Raw genomic sequence first — 18,102 nt, 5'->3', positions numbered from 1 at the left:
TCAATTTTTGCCCTAACCCTTTGTGGTGTTTTGTGAAAAACTGCAAAGGAACTGAGAAGCATTATGCCAAAGCTGAACACATTGTGCATGGTTGAAGCCATACAACCCACACCAGACACTTCCAGTTGGTGATATTTCCATGAACTGATAGGTGTTGATAGAAGCAAGGGGATACGTTTTTCTGTCTGAACAGCGGGTTGAAGCCCTACTTGGTAGAATGGAAAGGGGAGTAAAGACTTGGCATCTCTGTGAGGTGCCGTTCTGCCTGACATGCTGAAATCCAGTACTGAATCATCACTGGGGCCTTAGCTACCCATGTTCAATATTCTGTTGCAGGTCGTATATGCCTCAGAATACTGGTTGTTGGGTATCGCAAGTGGGGAAGGGTGCTGTTGCACTCAGGTCCTGCTTGTGAGCCCCTGTGAGAACAGGATGTACAGCGGTACCTTGGGTTACATACACTTCAGGTTACATACGCTTCAGGTTACACACTCCTTTAACCCAGAAATAGTACCTCAGATTAAGAACTTTGCTTCAGGATGAGAACAGAAATCGTGCTCCGGCGGTGCGGCAGCAGCAGGAGGCCCCATTAGCTAAAATGGTGCTTCAGGTTAAGAACAGTTTCAGGTTAAGAACGGACCTGCAGAACGAATTAAGTACTTAACCCGAGGTACCACTGTACTTTATGCTAGAAATGTGACTCTGCTTTGGCCTATAACTGCCCTTCCTTTCGCAAAGCCCGCACCCTTCTCTGCTCCCATTTTGTGTGTCTCTGCATGTTTCAAAATGTAGACATGAGCTCTGCATTTGATAATGTTGTTGGTTCCCTTTTTTGATTTCCCCCCTCTATTCTGCAAAATATCCACTTTCCCCATAGCATCTCTCTCCTCCCTCACAACATTCATGCATTATTTGCCCAAATTCTGTTCACTACTTCCCCCTCCCCCAAATTGGCTGTGTTCCCTCTTCTTGCACCTGCACAGAGCCTTCAATTGCCATTATTCATCTAACTGGGTATCTGCAATCTGACAATTTCCCACGCTGTTTACTTTATTTAACAGTGCAGGCCTTCTCTCTCTTTCCCTTCCTTTCTTTCCGCTTTTTAAACAAGGTAGGGGCCTCCTTCAGCTGGGACCCGATACTGCCCTCTTCCAAAGCCTGTTTGGATTCCCAGCACATATACATGTGAAACACTCACTTTGCTATTAAGAGGAATGACTATTAATGCAGGTACGCAAATCAATGCACACCAACTTTAAGAGCATAAAAGCAGAGAGCTCTCTTCAAGAAAACTCTTTGATCCAATGCACACAAGTTTAAAATTATTGGATTGATGTTTATAGAAGCTTCATGTGTATCTCTCTGTCTGAGAGATGGATCTTAAGAAACTTCAGTCTAAGAGACTGAACTGCTGGCATTTTTCTCTCTCTCTTGGAAACATCGTGAGATGGTATGACAGCTCTGCAGAAGGATGAGTCTATTGTGATTAAGCCCACTGATAGAAGGGGTATGATTGTCATTTTAGATCCCAAGGATTATGTGTCAAAAGTCGAAAGACAAGTATAAGACAGGAGTGATTGTATCCCTATTGACAAAGATCCTATTCAATTATTATAGATGGCAAAGAAACAAAAAAACCCCCAGTACTATATTATTGTCCATGCTTACTGTGAGTGATCCTTTTGGGAAAATATGGATAAGGATCACTTTCCCTTCCTTGTTTGAAGTCTCTCAAGATGTTGCATATTCAGGATTGATAACTTACTGCTATTAAATAACATTTTCTAAAATCAAATGTATGCATTGTAATTCACTTTACAAATAATTAAATCCGCTCATTTTACTCATGTGTAACGATCGGCTGCTCCAGCAATGGGTTCATAATATAAATAGAAATGAACTTTCTTCTGCAGAAAAAGGCAGACAATAGACAACTGAACAAACATAATGTTCTTAAAGGAAAGAGCCAGTGAGCAAGGATTCAATGAACTTCAATGCCCCTAAGGCCTAAAGGTCGGTTGAATGCTGTTTTGTAACAGTATTTTGTAGCTCTGCGGAATACATTGCTTTCATTCGCTAAGTGGTGAAAGATTCTCCACCAGTCCACATGCCAGCACAGATCCACTGGGAGCCAGCAAAGCTATGCCAATTTACACCACAGAAAAACAAAAAAGAAAAAATGAAAGAGAAAGAAATCCAGAGAAAACAGCTTAAGCCCATATACGTCTACTCAGAAGTTAGTCCCTCTCTCAATATTATTTATTATTATTTTTAAAAATAGATTTCCTCGGGACTGAGGAACCTGTGCTCTCTTGTCGCCTTTTTCAGATCATGCCTTTTTGCCCAACCTAACCACAGAAACCAGTGAGATTTAGGATACATTTGTTTCCAAGCCCATAGCCAGAAATTTTGCCAAGGCAGGAGAGGCAAATAGCCTACATTGCAAGTATCTGTATAATAGCAAAAACCTAAATGCAAGCAATCCATTATGTTTTAAATAATTTATTATAATAAAAATGTATTTGTTATTAAAAATATCTGTTTAGAAACAATAGTATACGAGTGCCCGTCGCTTTATTCCAAAGTTAGAGAGGAAAAACTAAGTACCAAATACCAACAAAGCTACACACAAGCGAAAATAAATGAATAATGTCATGTACCCAATCTGTTCCCAAGTCAGGAAAATCAATGTCAATCCTTGCAACCAGAAAAATTAATGCAGCCACAGCCAAATGGAGAAAAACAACTGCCATAATTGACAAGGAAGAGAAGTTCAGAAATCCTCCCCACCTCTCCTGCTTCATTGCCCTGTACAAGCAGCAGAAGGAAATGAAGCTGGACTTCATTGCTTTCCTGGCTTGTCAATCAGGTTCTGAGCATTTGGAAAGAATGCTGCCTGCACATTTCCCCTGCTCTGCACAAGTTAGGTGCTTGTAAATCTCAGAAAATCCAGTGAAGGCTCTGTATTTTGGCAAGTCCCCTTCGGCAACCTTCCTATCAGGTCTCCCTCTCTCTCTCTCTCTCTCTCTCTCTCTCTCTCTGCATGTGTCTCAGTACAAAAACGAGGTGGATACCATGTCTACCTTTGACTTCCTCAGCGTTACCCATGGAGTCCTGTTGCAGCAAAGCAATGCCAGACCAAATAAGCCCCATGCTCATCAGAAACATAGAAAGCTTCTGTGAAGGTAAGGCTCCATGAAGAGTCAGGGTGGAAGGAATAAGAGGGGGAAGGAATACGGCTCCAGAGAGGGAGTGGAAGCGCACAAGCATCCAAGATGGAAATCTCTTGTATTGGAACACAATTAAAATGTTGTTTTCTAGTTCTGTTCCGTAATACAATGAACAACACATGGCCCCAGTAGTGGAGTCCAGATCCACAAGTCAAGACTGGAAGGGTGAGAAAGAAGGCAGATGGAACATCTCTTCCAGACATGTTAGATCTCTCAAACCATGCTCCAGTTGAGTTAAGCAGCAGTTTGGCCTGTTCATGGAAGCCAGTGGAGCTGTGGATAAGGCAGATAAAAAGGAAGGTAGCTATTTAATTGAATCCTGCAGGGCCCCAAGCCATTGATTTGTTTAACACTTTCCCACTAACCGCAGAAGGAAAGTCTAAATACGATATTGCGGGTAAGAAGTTTTGAGGGACACAGTACACCAAGCAGGAATAGACTTTTGAGATAGATGTTTTTCATACAAGAAAACAACACAATGAAGAATCGTCACAGCATTTGTTGCTGATCTGAAAGGGCCAAGGCAGACACGCCCGTATCAGCTTGAACCAAAGTTGTCACATATATGTTTGTATATGCAGGAAATAGTATGTGCTGGTTGTAGACTATTTTTCTCACCATCCAGAAATTGTCTTACTAACTTATACCACAGGTTCTCAGGTGACTGAACAAATCCAAGTTCATATTTACTGGGCATGGCATTTCTGAGGTGGTTTGGCTAGCTAATGGCCCTCAGTTTGCTTGCCATCTGTTTAAGAACTTTTCAAAAGTATATGGGTTTCTCCATATCGTTTCAAGGCTCAGATAATCTCAGTCAAATGTCCTTGTTGAAAATTGCCAAGAAATTGCGAAGGAAAGCACAGGAGGTAGACACTGACCCAAACGTGGCATTGCTGAATAATAGGGTATTTCCACTAGAACATGGAAAAGCACCTGGAGTGCTTCTGTTTGGAAGGATTAGTTGAACAATGTTGCCCAACTTATTAGAGGTTGTGGAAATGGCGTAGTTTGAAGTACACTTCCAAAAAGGCTCTACGAAATTTAAAGAAAAGGCATACTACAACAATGACTTGCAGAATATTGTAAAATATTGCAGCCAGCTGCACATTTATGATGGCTCCACATGGAAACAGACTGCAAAGGTTACTAAGGAAGAGGCTCCATGCTCATGCATTGTCTCCACATCAGATGGGCAGTCATAAAGGAGGAATAGATGGCATCGTTATTATCAGAAAGGGGGAGAAGGGAGAGCAAGGCTCCATTAAGAGATGGGCTGGAAGGAATAAAGAATGATTGGAAAGACCAAGGAGTGAAAGAAGAAAGAGAGTGGAAGAGCAGAAGCCAAAGGGTCATCTGAGGTGGAGAATTCAGTAAAACATTTGTTGTTAGCTCACAGCAGTTTCTAGCTTTGATCCATAATACAAGGAACAACCCAGAGCTCTGCCTTTTACTAAGCCACCTCAGTATTGTCTACGCATTCTCTCAGTATCGTCTACACCAAGTAGCAGCAAATTCTCTAGGGTCATAGGTAGGGAACTGGGCTTTTTCAGCCCTATCTGGAAGTACTGGGGATTGAACCTGAGGCCTTCTGTGTTCAAAACCTGTGCTCTACCACTAAGTTATGGTTGCTCCCCGTGAGCTAAGGTTCTTCCCTGGGGCTGTATTCTATGCTCTAATCACTTGCCACCCTGTCTCATATGAGTTTGCAGGTCAGCCAAGTACAGAACAACATATATCATGGTATATGCATAGGTTGCAAAGTTTAATCAGTGCTTAACCAGTAAATTAATCAACTGCAGCTTTAGTACCAAAAAGGGGGGGGGGGGAGAAATCCCTCAGTTAATCACTAGGCCATAGAGCAAGAAAAAAAACATTTTGAGCTTTTATTCACTACTGGGCAGGCCACAGATATATTCACACAGAGATAAACACTGTAGGGAGTTTGACATGTAAGAAAAATTGTCTGTCCTTCATTATTCTAAGAAAAAAAGGAGGGAGGGTCGTCACAGAGGTTTTACAATGTTTAAGCATTTAAAAGGTTAAACTCAGGGCTTTTTTACTGAAACTCAGTTCAAGCACCTCTCATGTGGGCGTCATTGCCATTATAAGAGAACAAGGTTCATGGTGAATTCCAGTATACCTCCTTTTCTAGTAAAATAGCACTGGTTCAACTAACTGTATTTCAGAAATCATAGAACAAGATGTCAGTGGAATGATATGCACTACACAATCATTGTGCATATAGTGCTTGGTCAACATGTTGTGGTTTTAGTAGGTACACATTACAAAATGGGCTTGGGCGTGTTTGGCCAGTCTAGTGAGATAGTGTCACACAATGCCTTTCAAAACTGCAACCCAGTCATCCTGGTGGAACATACAAAAAGTAGCTGTGATGACTCCTAAATTTAAAAAAGGTGGGCCAAGTAAAGAAGGGGTAACTTTATGGGGGAAAGGAGCAGATTGATAGACGTTTTTATTTCAGTAGGTTTTCACTGCCTAGTTAGAGATATTATTACAATTGCTGAAGTCACTGAAATCAAACTGCACATTCAGAAATACCGTGGAGTACTGTACGCTTTCCATGCACATTGACAGGCATTTTAATATGTGACCCCTCCTCACCAAAGTCTGAAGTAGTACAGTCCAACGGGAACTGTGCCATGTGGTACTTCTAAATGCAAAGCTCAACTCTGATATTGGGTTATATGGGGGGAGAGATAAATGCTGACATCAAGAAAATAAAATTAAATATGAAACTCAAGTAAAGCGTGTCATTGCTTTGTCTGTCAGTGGCCTACATCCCAATGTTTAGAAGAAAATAAAGTACTCGCATTGTAAGAAGCCAGCTTTGCAACAACACAGGCATAATTTTCTTCTTGATCTCTACCCGTTCATTCGCTGAACAATACGCTACCCAAAATTATAACAGCTGTCCCCGCACACCATTTTAATCCATGTAAGCATATAATCCTTTTAGGAGCTGTATTAAGACATTTGCCTGAATAATTTTGTGTCACAGAGCACTTTGCAAAGTAAGTAACTATATGCTAAAATATTTCATGTGTTGCCTTTTAATTTCATTTGGTACACCTCTGCTCTTCTTGTTGAAGCAAAATAAAAGGAAAAACTGTCCAAAAACATGCAAAAGAAAAAATGAAAAAACACCAAGCCTGAATATTTTAAACATTTAAACTGTTTTTCCATTGATTTTTTTTCATAATGTACTATTTGCAAAACTGTAAACTGATTAATGGGGAATGCCCACTTTATATTCCCAAACTATACAATATAATAGGTTATTGTTGTCTATGATATTATTTATTTAGAATGCTTATAATCTGCTTTATTGCTCTGAGAGGCCCTTCAAGCATCTTACAAACAATTCTCAGAATAAAAATCCATTGCAAAACTCAATTGAGAAGAGTGTTTGAAAGTTTCAACATCTGCATAACTGCTATAAGAATTGCAGTTTTATTGATGTTTTTAAAATATGTGATCGTAAGTGCATGTTATGAAAGTAACTATTGTATAGAAGTCAGATACCAATGCATCCTAATGGTCTTAGTAGAATATCTTTTATTCTAAATACTTCCCATATATGAAACTAAACATTGTTTTGCTATCCTATGGTTGGGAGTTCGGCTTGAGTATGTGGTCAAGGTGGGTCTAGGGATGGGAAGGAAAATCAATTTTCATTTGCAATTTAAGGATAAACTGCCTAATTCATACTTCTTGAACCAATATGCAAAACAAAACACAGTTATCTTTAGAAATTCAAAATCTGAATTTTGCGATGCAGTTCCCTGGCCAAGCAATGTATACCTAAAAGATGCATGTATCAGGGATAAGCGTGCCTAAGAATGCATACGTTAGTGAAATAACATGCATGGCTGCATGACATTATGGAAATTTGGTTGCAAAGGTGTGTGTGTTAGTCAGAACTGCATACAAAAATGTGTCCTTAGGAGAAGTTCACACTAAAGCGCTGATGAATTTTTCATTAGGATTTCATGTTGAGAACTGCATTAAAGATTGGGGAAATGAGGAACTGAGATACAGTGAAATTGTTGCATTTGTCCATCCCTACTTAGGCCTCTCTTTTTTTCTAGTTAGATATTCTGAAAACATCCTATGGATCACTCTTCACACATGGGTGTTTTTCCTGTTATGCTGTAGAACACCACCCCACAGGCCAACACACAGAACATCATGTGTGCTGTCATGGACATGTTTCTGTTTTATCATGTGGAGGCCTTGAACATGCGCAACACATATCCTCAAGACAGTGTGGGCACATGCATGATTCTTACATGCATGGGGATAAACCTAGGATTTTCATACAGCTGTGCAAGGGGAGGGATGAAGGCCCTAGCTGTCTAGGAATTATGACGTGGGACTAAATCAGACACATAGCCAAGTACTACAGTTGTTCTATAGCTTGTGGATCAGGAACCAATGCAGGTCCCTGGAACTTTAAATTCATTTCAAGCCTCTTGGGGATGGTGACCTGAAATGCTTTTGCATTCATGAAGATTGATTATTGCAGTGCTTCCAACACCGCATGCTAAATGTAATCTTTGAACCCATCAACATTAGCATGAAGTACATGAGGGTTAAATTAAGAAGCTTGCCGTGAACACCAGTGGAATCAAGATGCCACTTCCCCTCCCAAAATTCTTCAACCCGTTTTTTAAAATCTATTAGTATACAGAAACAACACTACTTCTGTTGTTAATAAGAATATCTACATATGCTTCCAGCAGTTTAGCTGTCAGTGAAATCTAGTTGGTGCCACTACATTGACCAAAGGTGAATAGGGAGGCAGGTATTCCTCCTTCTTCCTGCAGAGCCATAAAATCTACTCCAAAAGGTCTCTCAACCTTGTGGAATATATATATTTTTGTTTGGGTGTGCACGCGCAAAGGACTGTAAATGGGAAGAGGAAACTTGAAAACAGGCTCTCTCGACTCATACTTTCTGTCTATGGAGCAACACAAACTGGATTCTACTCTTGTGTATTTTGGGATGGATTGCTCTAGAGCTATAGTGAAATGTAGAGCACAGCATTAATTTGGAGCAAGTCCTTCTTTGAAGTTAAGGTTTCCCTTGTCAGACTCAGGATGGTGTTCTTCAGCTATACACTGTGTGAAAAATTGCCCTGGGCCATGGATCTCAAGTATCATGATCCCCAAATTAACAGTACCTCTCAGCAGAACTGACAAATAGGTATCAGGGTAATTATGATAAACTACACAACAGTGCTATTGTCGAGAATATCATTTATCAATCCTGTGGTCCCCATCATTCATGCATTTTACAGTTTGGGAATACAGTGACTTCAAAGAATAATAATCCATAATGGCTACATTCTCAAAAAGTCATGCTCACTAAACAAAATAATAGTAATAATAATAATCATAATAAAAGGTTTGTTGTATAACTGGAAAAATGTAAAATTTTATTCCAAGAAAATTAACAGGCTACACAGGTAAATTTTGGCAAATGCAACTTTATATTGAAATCCACACATCTGTATCTAAAAGAAGGAAAGACTCACAGACTCTAATGTATTCTCTAAAATACTAGAAATCATATTATATGCTTTCACAAGTTAAAATTGAAATAATTTGAAACAACCAATACACCAAAATGTGCAGAAAGTATAAACAAGACTGTGCCTTCAGTAGAATAGATGCTTCACAAATTGTGCAATATATCTTACTAAGGCTGCGGTCTCCCCATGACAGTTGTCTTAAAAATATAAACATACATTGTCTGCCTGTGTTTCTCAGAACAAACTAGAATGGGCAACATACCTTAGGGCGGGGGAATATAATCCTAGTGATGAGCATACTGATTTGGGGAATCATGAGAATAAAAAAGGAAAGAAGGGATTTTAAGTGATCTTTCATGCACTCCCAAATGGCAGACTGGAGTTAACCGATTCACTTTCTTTGCTTATTTCTAAAATGCTAAACAAAATGGAAGATACTAGATAACCCTTTAAGGCAACATGTGGTTTATTCTGCGTAATGATTACTCCTTTGTCATGATTGGATAATCTCATTGATGTTGCCTAACAGACTGATATCTAGCTTTCGAAAATATAAAATGCATCCAATAAAAATTATAGCAAATCGTGATTTTTTTAAAAAAAACAAAACAAAAATCAAACAAGACATAGAACACAATTATATGCCAGTAATACTTCAGCCTGGAAACAAACAAACAAACAAACCAGTATTTCGTTTCGTGGGGGATGGGGGCGAATGGCAGCAGGTGGGTGGGTGAAAGACGAAGAATGTATTTAGAGAAAAATAAAACCTAAGTTGAAAAAACAACAAGGGGAAAACCTCCCCAGCAACAACCCAAAAACACAAAACTGCTTTGTAATGCTCCCCAGAACTCACAAGGCAAATGTGGGGTGATAATCCAATACTAAATGGCACATCTCCCATTGGTTACAGGACTTAACACAGTCCCCAGATTTTTGTATTTGAAAAACAATAATTGTATGAAATGATCTAAAGGTCATCCAGTGTCTTAAATAGTTTCATCAACACATTAACCTCATGTCAAACTTAACTGATTCAGATGTCCAATTTTAATATTTTTGTGATGGTCTTACTTTTATGTAGTGATATATACAGCATTGAGCGCTGATATATTTAGCACCTGCTACTTTCTGAATCACGATCTAGGTTTTCCACCACATCAAAGCATTTCAGGGCAGTGGCTCAGTCCTTTACTCTTAATTTACAAACCTTCGCGAGTGGCCAGCAGAAACAAGTTTAGGTTTCGAAATAGGATTAGAGATGAGCTATTGCAAAGATTGCAGGACGTCGTTGCCCAAATCCTTACAACCGCTGACAGCCCCTGTTTGATTTCCCCCTCCCCCCTTTTTTCCTTTTCTTCTCCAGACATGGCAACAGGCCACAATTGCTTAGCAGAGAAGGGTAGTGTTTTCACAAGGCTAAAGATTTTACAGATGCTCCCTCATATAACACAGTAAGGTTCCCTTGGTAACCTGGATTTTCTGCAGTAAAGAAGGGTTGTGCTGAAACAGCGCCTCAGCTCCCTGTTGGAGAAAATGCAGACAAAAGGATTGATTCCAGCTTGGGCAAAACTCATCCAAACAGCAGCCGTTAGAAATCCACCTGGAACCACAGGCCCTCTCGCGAAAACTCTCCAGTAACAGGCGACCAGATACGGGCCCCACAAGGTTAGGAAGAGGAATGTCATGATATAGAACATTCTGCTGATTCGTTTTTCCATTTTGAACTCGTCCAAGACGAGCAGCCTTCTCCTCCCTGTGGTGTTGGCATTTTGCCTGATGCCCAGCAAGGTTGGTGGCGTGGGACCCCTTCCGAATCCAGCCAGCCAATTTGCAGCTGCTTGACCACTGGCTCCTGGACCATGAAACGTCCAGTTCTGGCTCACTGCTGCAACAAACTGAACTGGCTTCATTTTCCTGCGATCGTGAACGAAAAAGATCAGCTTGAGGTAGACAAGCTGTGTGGCTAGAAGGATAAGGGCGAGAAGCAGCATAAATCCCAGAGAATCATTGGCTCTGAAGGAGCGATGCTGAAAGGTACACTGGTCTTCCTCCCTAATGAACGAATAGGTGCCCACATCCAACACCGGAGGGAAAGCCATAGCGACGGAGAGGGTCCACACCATACAAATCACAGCCAAACAAGTCCAGAAGGTCAGCCTTTTTGTATAAAAGCGGTGGTGGGCGATAGCTAAGTATCTGGTAACGCTTATGCAGAACAGCATGAAAGCAGTGTGGAAACAAGAGAGGACCCCCAAGAAGGCAATCACTTTGCAAGTGAGAGTCCCGTACGTCCAAGATGAGCCATTTTTCACGGAAGTGAAAACAAATGGGAAGCAAATTGCAGATCTGAGGATGTCTGAGCAGCAAAGATCCAACAGGAAGTAATACGGAGCTCTGTGCAAGGTCTTGTCTTTGACTAGCAAAATGGAGATCAGAAGGTTACCCACCACACTGACTCCTATGATGAAACCCAGTGAAGTCAATTTCAAAAACGCTGTTAGAGGGGAGAGATTTTGTAAAATGTTGTCAGCTGCATGGCTGTAGTTCGCCATAGATGGACGAATGATTTGAATATTGCCTCAGTCAAGTCTCATGATCTAGATAGATGTATAAGGAAAAAATAGATCCATACATCTTACTGAAAATATATTCCAAAAGCAGATCTGATCTGGTGTCTGTCTAGTCACATAGTACATCCTCTTTTCCGCTTCCTGATTTATCATGCCATCAAAATATCTGGAAAAAAATAAAAATCAAGCTATCAGTCCTTAAGTTAACATACAAATGGTGTTGGGAGGTGCTAACGAATATGTTAATTTATGGAGAGCCAAAGGAAGTTGCAAGTTGGAGTACTATTATTTGTTTGAGGGAAATTCAGTGAGAACTGCACACTTACTATGCATTGCTTCACTTTATTCCTTCTTGTTTACAATCAATTTTTTTTGGCAGAGTATATACAGTTCCTGTCTCTGAAGCTTCAGAGGCAACCCAATTCCTACATCATCATTCCGGTACTGGCAGCTTAAAAATAAAATAAAAAATGCCAAGGAAGAATGGTTGCCCATAAATGCCCACCTTTTCTGTTGATATTGTGTGTGTTTCAGAGGCAGATGCTGTGTTGATATGGAACACATCCAAAAGAAACCCTGCAGAATGTATGTTTTTAACCAACTCGCCAAAGCATATTAATCACACCCTGCTAGTTCATGCACACTGAAAGGAGACAACAGGAATCCTGGTTTTGCAATGAACCAAAGCTCCCCTCCCCCACTAGACTTTTCAATAAATACCTAAGCTAAAGAATTGCCATATGGGCATATATATATTCTCCCCCCCCCCCACTTCATTGCAGTGGGGTGTGTGTCACCACCCAGCTATGTATTTACATAGCTAAATATGAAACGCACCCCTGGAAGAACATCCGCCGGCTCCGGTTTGATTCGGGTTGTATTTTTGACCAGCACGGAATGCGAGGATCTGCGTCTGGCTAGTCAGAATTCCAGGATTTCTCCTAATGCCGCCTGTCAAAATGTAATTAACAAAGACCCACTCTGCTGCTTGCAGGGCTCTAGCAGCCACTCCACGGCGGCGGCGGAGTCAGGCAGCCTTGCTCGCCTATCCCCATGGAGGGTTCCTCCTATGCTGTCTCTTCTGAGCACTACACACACACAGAGCATCTTCACAATAGATTCCACCATTCTCAGCTTTTAGGAACTACCTGCCTGCCTGCCTCCCTGCTTGCTTGCTGCGTAAACAAGAGCCTTGATCAGATCATGAGTGCATTGTTACACACGCAGGCAACACACACACACACCATGAAACCAGCTTCTCCCACACCCCGATACATGCACATACATACGCGAGGCAGCAAAGAGGGCTGCTTGCTTGGCTGCCTGACTTCTTTCTTCCCCAGCCCAGATGCTCAGACTTGCCCAGGGGCGCCAGATCTCCGAGCCAGCCCCGCCGTGCAGGCATCGTTGTCTGCCCTACGCTTCCGTTATGCAGCCCTGTGATAAAAAATTTTAAGACAACAACACCACCACACACAAACACATACACACTCACGGAGCCAGCCTCCTTCCAGCCGCCAATTCCCTTCTCCCCACATCCCATCCAGCCCTGCCCAGGAGATGATGCACACACAAATACACACACAAACACACAAAGCCCCCCTCCCCCCGCAATACCTGTTGGTGCTGGTGTGTGTGTGTGTGGGTGGGAGAGAGAGAGAGAGCCCAGACCTCCCCACCCCCCACCCCTCTCCCTCACCAGATCTCCTTTCTATTTGCTGGTATTTTCATGCCTGGCTTTTATTTCTTCCTTTTCCAGCAGGGTACCTTGGCGGAGGCGCTGGAGCCAGTGGGTCCGGGCGGCGCATGCTCAGTGCGCTCCCTCCAGCTCCTTGCCTCGTCTTCCCCTGTCGCAGCGGCACAATCTCGCTCTCGCACTAACGCAGCGGCAGCAGCAGCAGCAGCCCAAGCCGCCGGCTCAATGAGGACAAGGCAGCCTCGGCAAGCGGTAGTAGCAGCTCCGGCGGTGGCACGCTGCCGCCGCCGCCGCCGCCGCCGAGTCTGGCGTTGGCCCTCGGAGCGGGGCGCGGGGCTTGGGACCAGCCAGCCAGCCAGCCAGCCTCCTTTGAACCCGCCCGCTTTCGAGGGAGGGGGCGGAGGAGCAGCTCCCCGCGCACCCCCTCCCCTAATCTCTCTCTCTCTCTCCCTCCTGATGATGACTGCATTGTTATTGCACTTGGCAGACGAGGGGAGGGAGGAGGGACAGGCATTCTTGGAGTCTCCCTCCTGCTCCCCCTGAACTCTCTATGCCGTCGGTTCTCCCCTTGGCAAAGGGAGCCCGGCTGTTTGGTTTAATTGCAACCCCCCCCCCAAAAAAAATTATCCTTTGATTTCTTCCCTTTCTCTCTCTCTCCCCCCCCCACCCGTGAAAAGGCTGCAAGACCTTATGTGCCACGCTGCTGGTTGTAGCTAATCAATTAATGGGTGGTCAGGCTGGACCTCATTATCTCTCTCCCCCCCCCCCACTTCTTTTTGTGGTAGTTACCCTGAAACCATTTCCAGAAAATGAAGCAAGTCCTAGAAATGTATACAGTACATTTAACTGGTAGAAGTCCCAACTTCTGGCGGTTGTGTATGTGTGTGTGTGTGTGTATGCGCATATGCAGTGGTACCTCTGGTTGCGAACAGGATCCGTTCCAGAGGCCCATTTGCAACATGAAAGGAGTGCAACTCGCAGTGGTGTGTCTGCGATTTGCCGCTTCTGCACATGCGCGTGGTGTCATTTTGCGCGTCTGCGCATGCGAGAGTGGCGAAACCCGGAAGTAATTCTTTTCCTGTACTTCTGGGTCACTGTGGGACGCAACCTGAAAAAACGTAACATGAAGCAAACATAACATGAGGTATGACTGTATATATTTATACCCAGCCAGATGGGCAGGGAATAATAATAATAATACAGTGGTACCTCGGGTTAAGTACTTAATTCGTTCCGGAGGTCCGTTCTTAACCTGAAACTGCTCTTAACCTGAAGCACCACTTTAGCTAATGGGGCCTCCCGCTGCCGCCGCGCCGCCGGAGCACAATTTCTGTTCTCATCCGGAAGCAAAGTTCTTAACCTGAGGTACTTTTTCTGGGTTAGTGGAGTCTGTAACCTGAAGCGTATGTAACCTGAAGCGTATGTAACCCGAGGTACCACTGTAATAATAATTGACAGGGAACAACAACAACAACAATTCCCTGCCCATCTGGCTGGGTATAAATATTATACCTTATTATTATTATTATTATTATTATTTAGGGTACAGAAGGGGAAAGATGCATTTCTTGGGAAAGCAGGGAGCTTTGTCCCACACTAGAATTTTGAAAAAGAAACAATGGCATAGTTCGCACAACATTCTCACCCCAAGTATATTTTCTCCATTGAATTCAATGAAGCAAACTTTCAAGTAAGCATTTGAAGTAGCAATTAAAATTCATTATACGTTTTTAGATACAGTTTGAATGTGAAAAGCAATTTGCTATGTGTGTGTGAGGGGGTGCTTTTTAGGAAACCATGCATGTCCCTTTCTGGTGCCTCCCATGCTGTCATTCTTTGTGCAGCATTTCTCTCCACTTAGGTCTTGAATTTAGGAATTCTAAACATTCTCATTTGGGGAGGTGAAAGAGCATGGCCTGCCTCCGCCAGTTCCTGACAGTGTGAAAATAAGTGAGGGTTTTGTGTGGAGCACAGGGGAGATGTGCATTTCAAAGCTATGAGTTTCCAAGCTTCTTTTAATAGGTGTGGGAAGGGATCTATGCTTCTTGTTCAGCTTTGATGTTGCACTATCAATTAATTATGGTCTATTTAGGACCATACACCTGAGGGTTTTTTTTTTTAAATCTGACAAGGAACATATATGTGTGTTATGGGATTACAATACGGGTGAGTAGATTTTAGGCTTCACTCCCCGCCCCCCGCCTCCTCTCCACAAGATCTGCAAAGCAGAACCAGGTGTAGAAGACAAAAGAGTGAAAGAACAAGGTGTCTCTGAGCCCACACTGAGTGTAGGAATTCATTTGCAGCATGAGGACACAGTTCTTTCCCACAAAATTCCACTCCTTGCTAGCCTTCTTCACTGCAGTAGCCTGTTTTTATTTATTTGTTGTATTGATAATCTTCCCTTTTTTCCCCTCCAAGGAGGCATACATGGTTCTGCTGCTCCTCATTTAATTCTCTACAACCACCCAGTGAGGTAGGTTAGGCTGAGAGGCAGCGAGTGGCCCAAGGTCACCCCCGTGAGCTTCATGGCTGAGTGGAGATTTGAACCTTGGTCTCCCAGGTCCTTGACTGATGCTCTAATAACTGCACCACACTGGATGGGAAAAGCTGGAATTGTTTTGTTAAACATTTGGGAGTCAGAAATCCTTGCCAGCCAACTGCAGATAATCTTCCACTACAGCTCAGTCTGCCCACCTCTCATCTAGAACAAGAGAGTGGGGAGTCGGGGTCCAAAGTTGCCAACACATTCCCGGAAAATGATAAATAAATTTATCAAGTTACTAATTTACCGTAGTGTGCATTTAAGCAGTTGACAAATATGGTCCTCAATAACACAGCAAGTGGGAGAAGAGCTGTATCACTTTCCTAACACTCCAGTTTTCAAATCAGAAGTGGAAATTTGACCAATGCTTGTATCCAACACTCAGAGTTGACCCATTGAAACTAAAGGACCTAAGTAGGGCATGCTTATTCATTTCAATGGGGCTACTCTGAGTAGAATTGACAGTGGATACAACCCCAGAGTCTCAGTGCTTGCTAAGAAAGTTACCTATGTGCTGTAGGAAGTTGTCGTAAATGTACATCTGCTTTCACGTGTGTGGGATCTTCTCCGGCCTTTTTAGATGAAAGTAAAGTGAGGAGGTGAAGAACCATTCTAGTGGGACAAATCAGAACGAAATGCGATATAAAAATGTGTGGTGGTTAGAATGTTGGACGAGGACCTGGGAGGTGAGGGTTCAAATTCCCACCTGGCCACGAAGCTCCCTGGGTGACGGTGGATTAGTCACTGTCTTTCAGCTGAACCTACCAGGGTTGTTATGGGGGTAAAATGGAGAGGGGAAGAACCTTGAGCTCCTTGGAGGAATGGTGGAATATAAACATAATAATAATTCATTAATAAGATCAAGTCAGGTAGAGCATGAAAGTCTTAAACTCAGGGTCCTGAGTTCGAGCCCCCGCCTTCCTCAGAAAGATGCCTGCATTGCAGGGGTTTGGACTAGATGACTCCTGTGGTCCCTACCAACTCTATTATACTATGAAATGATATTGACCTTAAGCCTACAGAGGAAAAATAGGCAATTATGCCCTTACTGCATTTAATTAATTGCTTGATTAGATTTATTCTTCTAGGTTCAAGGTGGACAGCAACTTTTTCTGTTCATTAAAGAAATACTCCAGATAACCATCTACCTGCCAGGTGTCTGCTTAGAAAGTTTTTCCATCACTTTAGGAAGCTGCTCAGGCTTGGACTTTTGTGCAAAAGTAGAGAAACCGATTTTCCAAAGCACAGAAGATGCTTGCCTTTTTTGTGCTTTCATGGTTCACGATCTGTGGATGGAAGGCATTAGCAAGAGGTCGTCACTAGTTAAGCTGAGAGTTCACCAGAAAAGATTTCCCCCTGTGATGTGGAGGGCTCAAGCTGTTTTAAGACTTTATAGGTCAACAGCAGCACTTTGAATTGCATTTGAAAGGGGCCAGCACAGATCCTAAGGCAGGAGTGCAGTGTACTCCCACTAACTTGATGGCAGGTAGGGATGAAGGCCTGGTTCCCACATGCTTATATGCCACTTGACTGCAATAAGCTTGATGGACGGGCTGCTGAATGTGTGAACTGACTGCACCGAATAACGTTGCATTTAATGTGGAAGTTCTGCCTGTGTCATGTCCGAGACTGTCGCTGGTTAGTAGAACAGCCGTCCCATGAAGATTGATCATGTGCAAACTGCAGAACTAAGTGTGTTCCGCAGACATTTTCATCCCTGAATACAGGTGAAACTCGAAAAATTAGAATATCGTGGAAAAGTTCATTTATTTCAGTCATTCAACTTAAAAGGTGAAACTAAAATATGAGATCGACTCATGACATACAAAGCGAGATCTGCGTCTACTTCTCAGAGGTCCAGTCTTGCTCTATTTGCAATCCTTGTTTTGATGATTTCCTTGAATATTCTAATTTTCTGAGATTGCTAATTTGGGGTTTTCATCAGCTGTACGCCATGATCATCACAATTATAACAAAGAAAGGCTTGACATATCTCACTTGGCATGTCATGAGTCTATCTCATATATTAGTTTCACCTTTCAAGTTGAATTACTGAAATAAAGGAACTTTTCCATGATATTCTAATCTTTCGAGTTTCACCTGTAGTTCCCCAAGGCTGTCCACCTAAACATTAGGAAGAACTTTCTGACAATAAGTGCTGTCTGACCATCTTGTAAGGTGGTGGACGACTATTTTCCATTTGAGGTTTTAAAAAAGGGGTTGGATGGACTTCAGCCACGGATTATTTAGCTGTGCATCCTACACTGCAACAAGACCCTTTGGGTCCATTTCCAACTCTCCAATTCTCTGATTCTACACAGGTCTAAATGATGTTTCCTTGGTTCCAGTTTAATATAGCTGCGGTTAGTTTTCAATTCATAACAGAACTGCTACCATGCAGTCGCACATAGCTTATCTAATTGTAACTCAGACTATTCATTTGAAGCTACATCCAAGTCTGTCAAGGCAGAGTGTCTGGATATAATGTAGTTTATTCCCACTGA

General features: G+C 42.5%; 1 protein-coding gene across 12 annotated transcripts; it reads right to left on the bottom strand.

The window, feature by feature from the left end:
• Window positions 1-8,658: 8,658 nt before the first annotated feature.
• Window positions 8,659-13,598, bottom strand: GPR85 (G protein-coupled receptor 85). 12 transcript variants are annotated; one of them, XM_083401245.1, is made up of 4 exons: window positions 13,057-13,491; window positions 12,647-12,794; window positions 11,863-11,933; window positions 8,659-11,523 (listed from the first exon to the last, which is right to left on the bottom strand). In XM_083401245.1, the coding sequence occupies exon 4, from the start codon at window positions 11,337-11,339 to the stop codon at window positions 10,227-10,229; it is 1,113 nt and encodes a 370-aa protein (XP_083257371.1). In that variant the 5' UTR covers window positions 11,340-11,523; window positions 11,863-11,933; window positions 12,647-12,794; window positions 13,057-13,491; the 3' UTR covers window positions 8,659-10,226. The 12 variants fall into 12 exon arrangements, 11 of the variants coding, with proteins under 11 accessions (XP_083257371.1, XP_083257370.1, XP_083257366.1 ...); XM_083401244.1 differs by lacking the exon at window positions 11,863-11,933 and adding an exon at window positions 11,684-11,808; XM_083401240.1 differs by lacking the exon at window positions 11,863-11,933 and having other exon boundaries at window positions 12,975-13,491.
• Window positions 13,599-18,102: the final 4,504 nt, after the last annotated feature.

This window comes from Podarcis tiliguerta (assembly GCF_965153285.1).
Source record: "Podarcis tiliguerta genome assembly, chromosome: 10".
NCBI lineage: Eukaryota > Metazoa > Chordata > Lepidosauria > Squamata > Lacertidae > Podarcis > Podarcis tiliguerta.
Note: the sequence above shows the minus strand (reverse complement) of the source record. Positions and strands in the feature narration are given on the sequence as shown.

Excerpts from the sequence above, each read along its gene's own strand:
- GPR85 (XM_083401236.1), bottom strand. The coding sequence starts at position 11,339 with ATGGCGAACTACAGCCATGCAGCTGACAACATTTTACAAAATCTCTCC.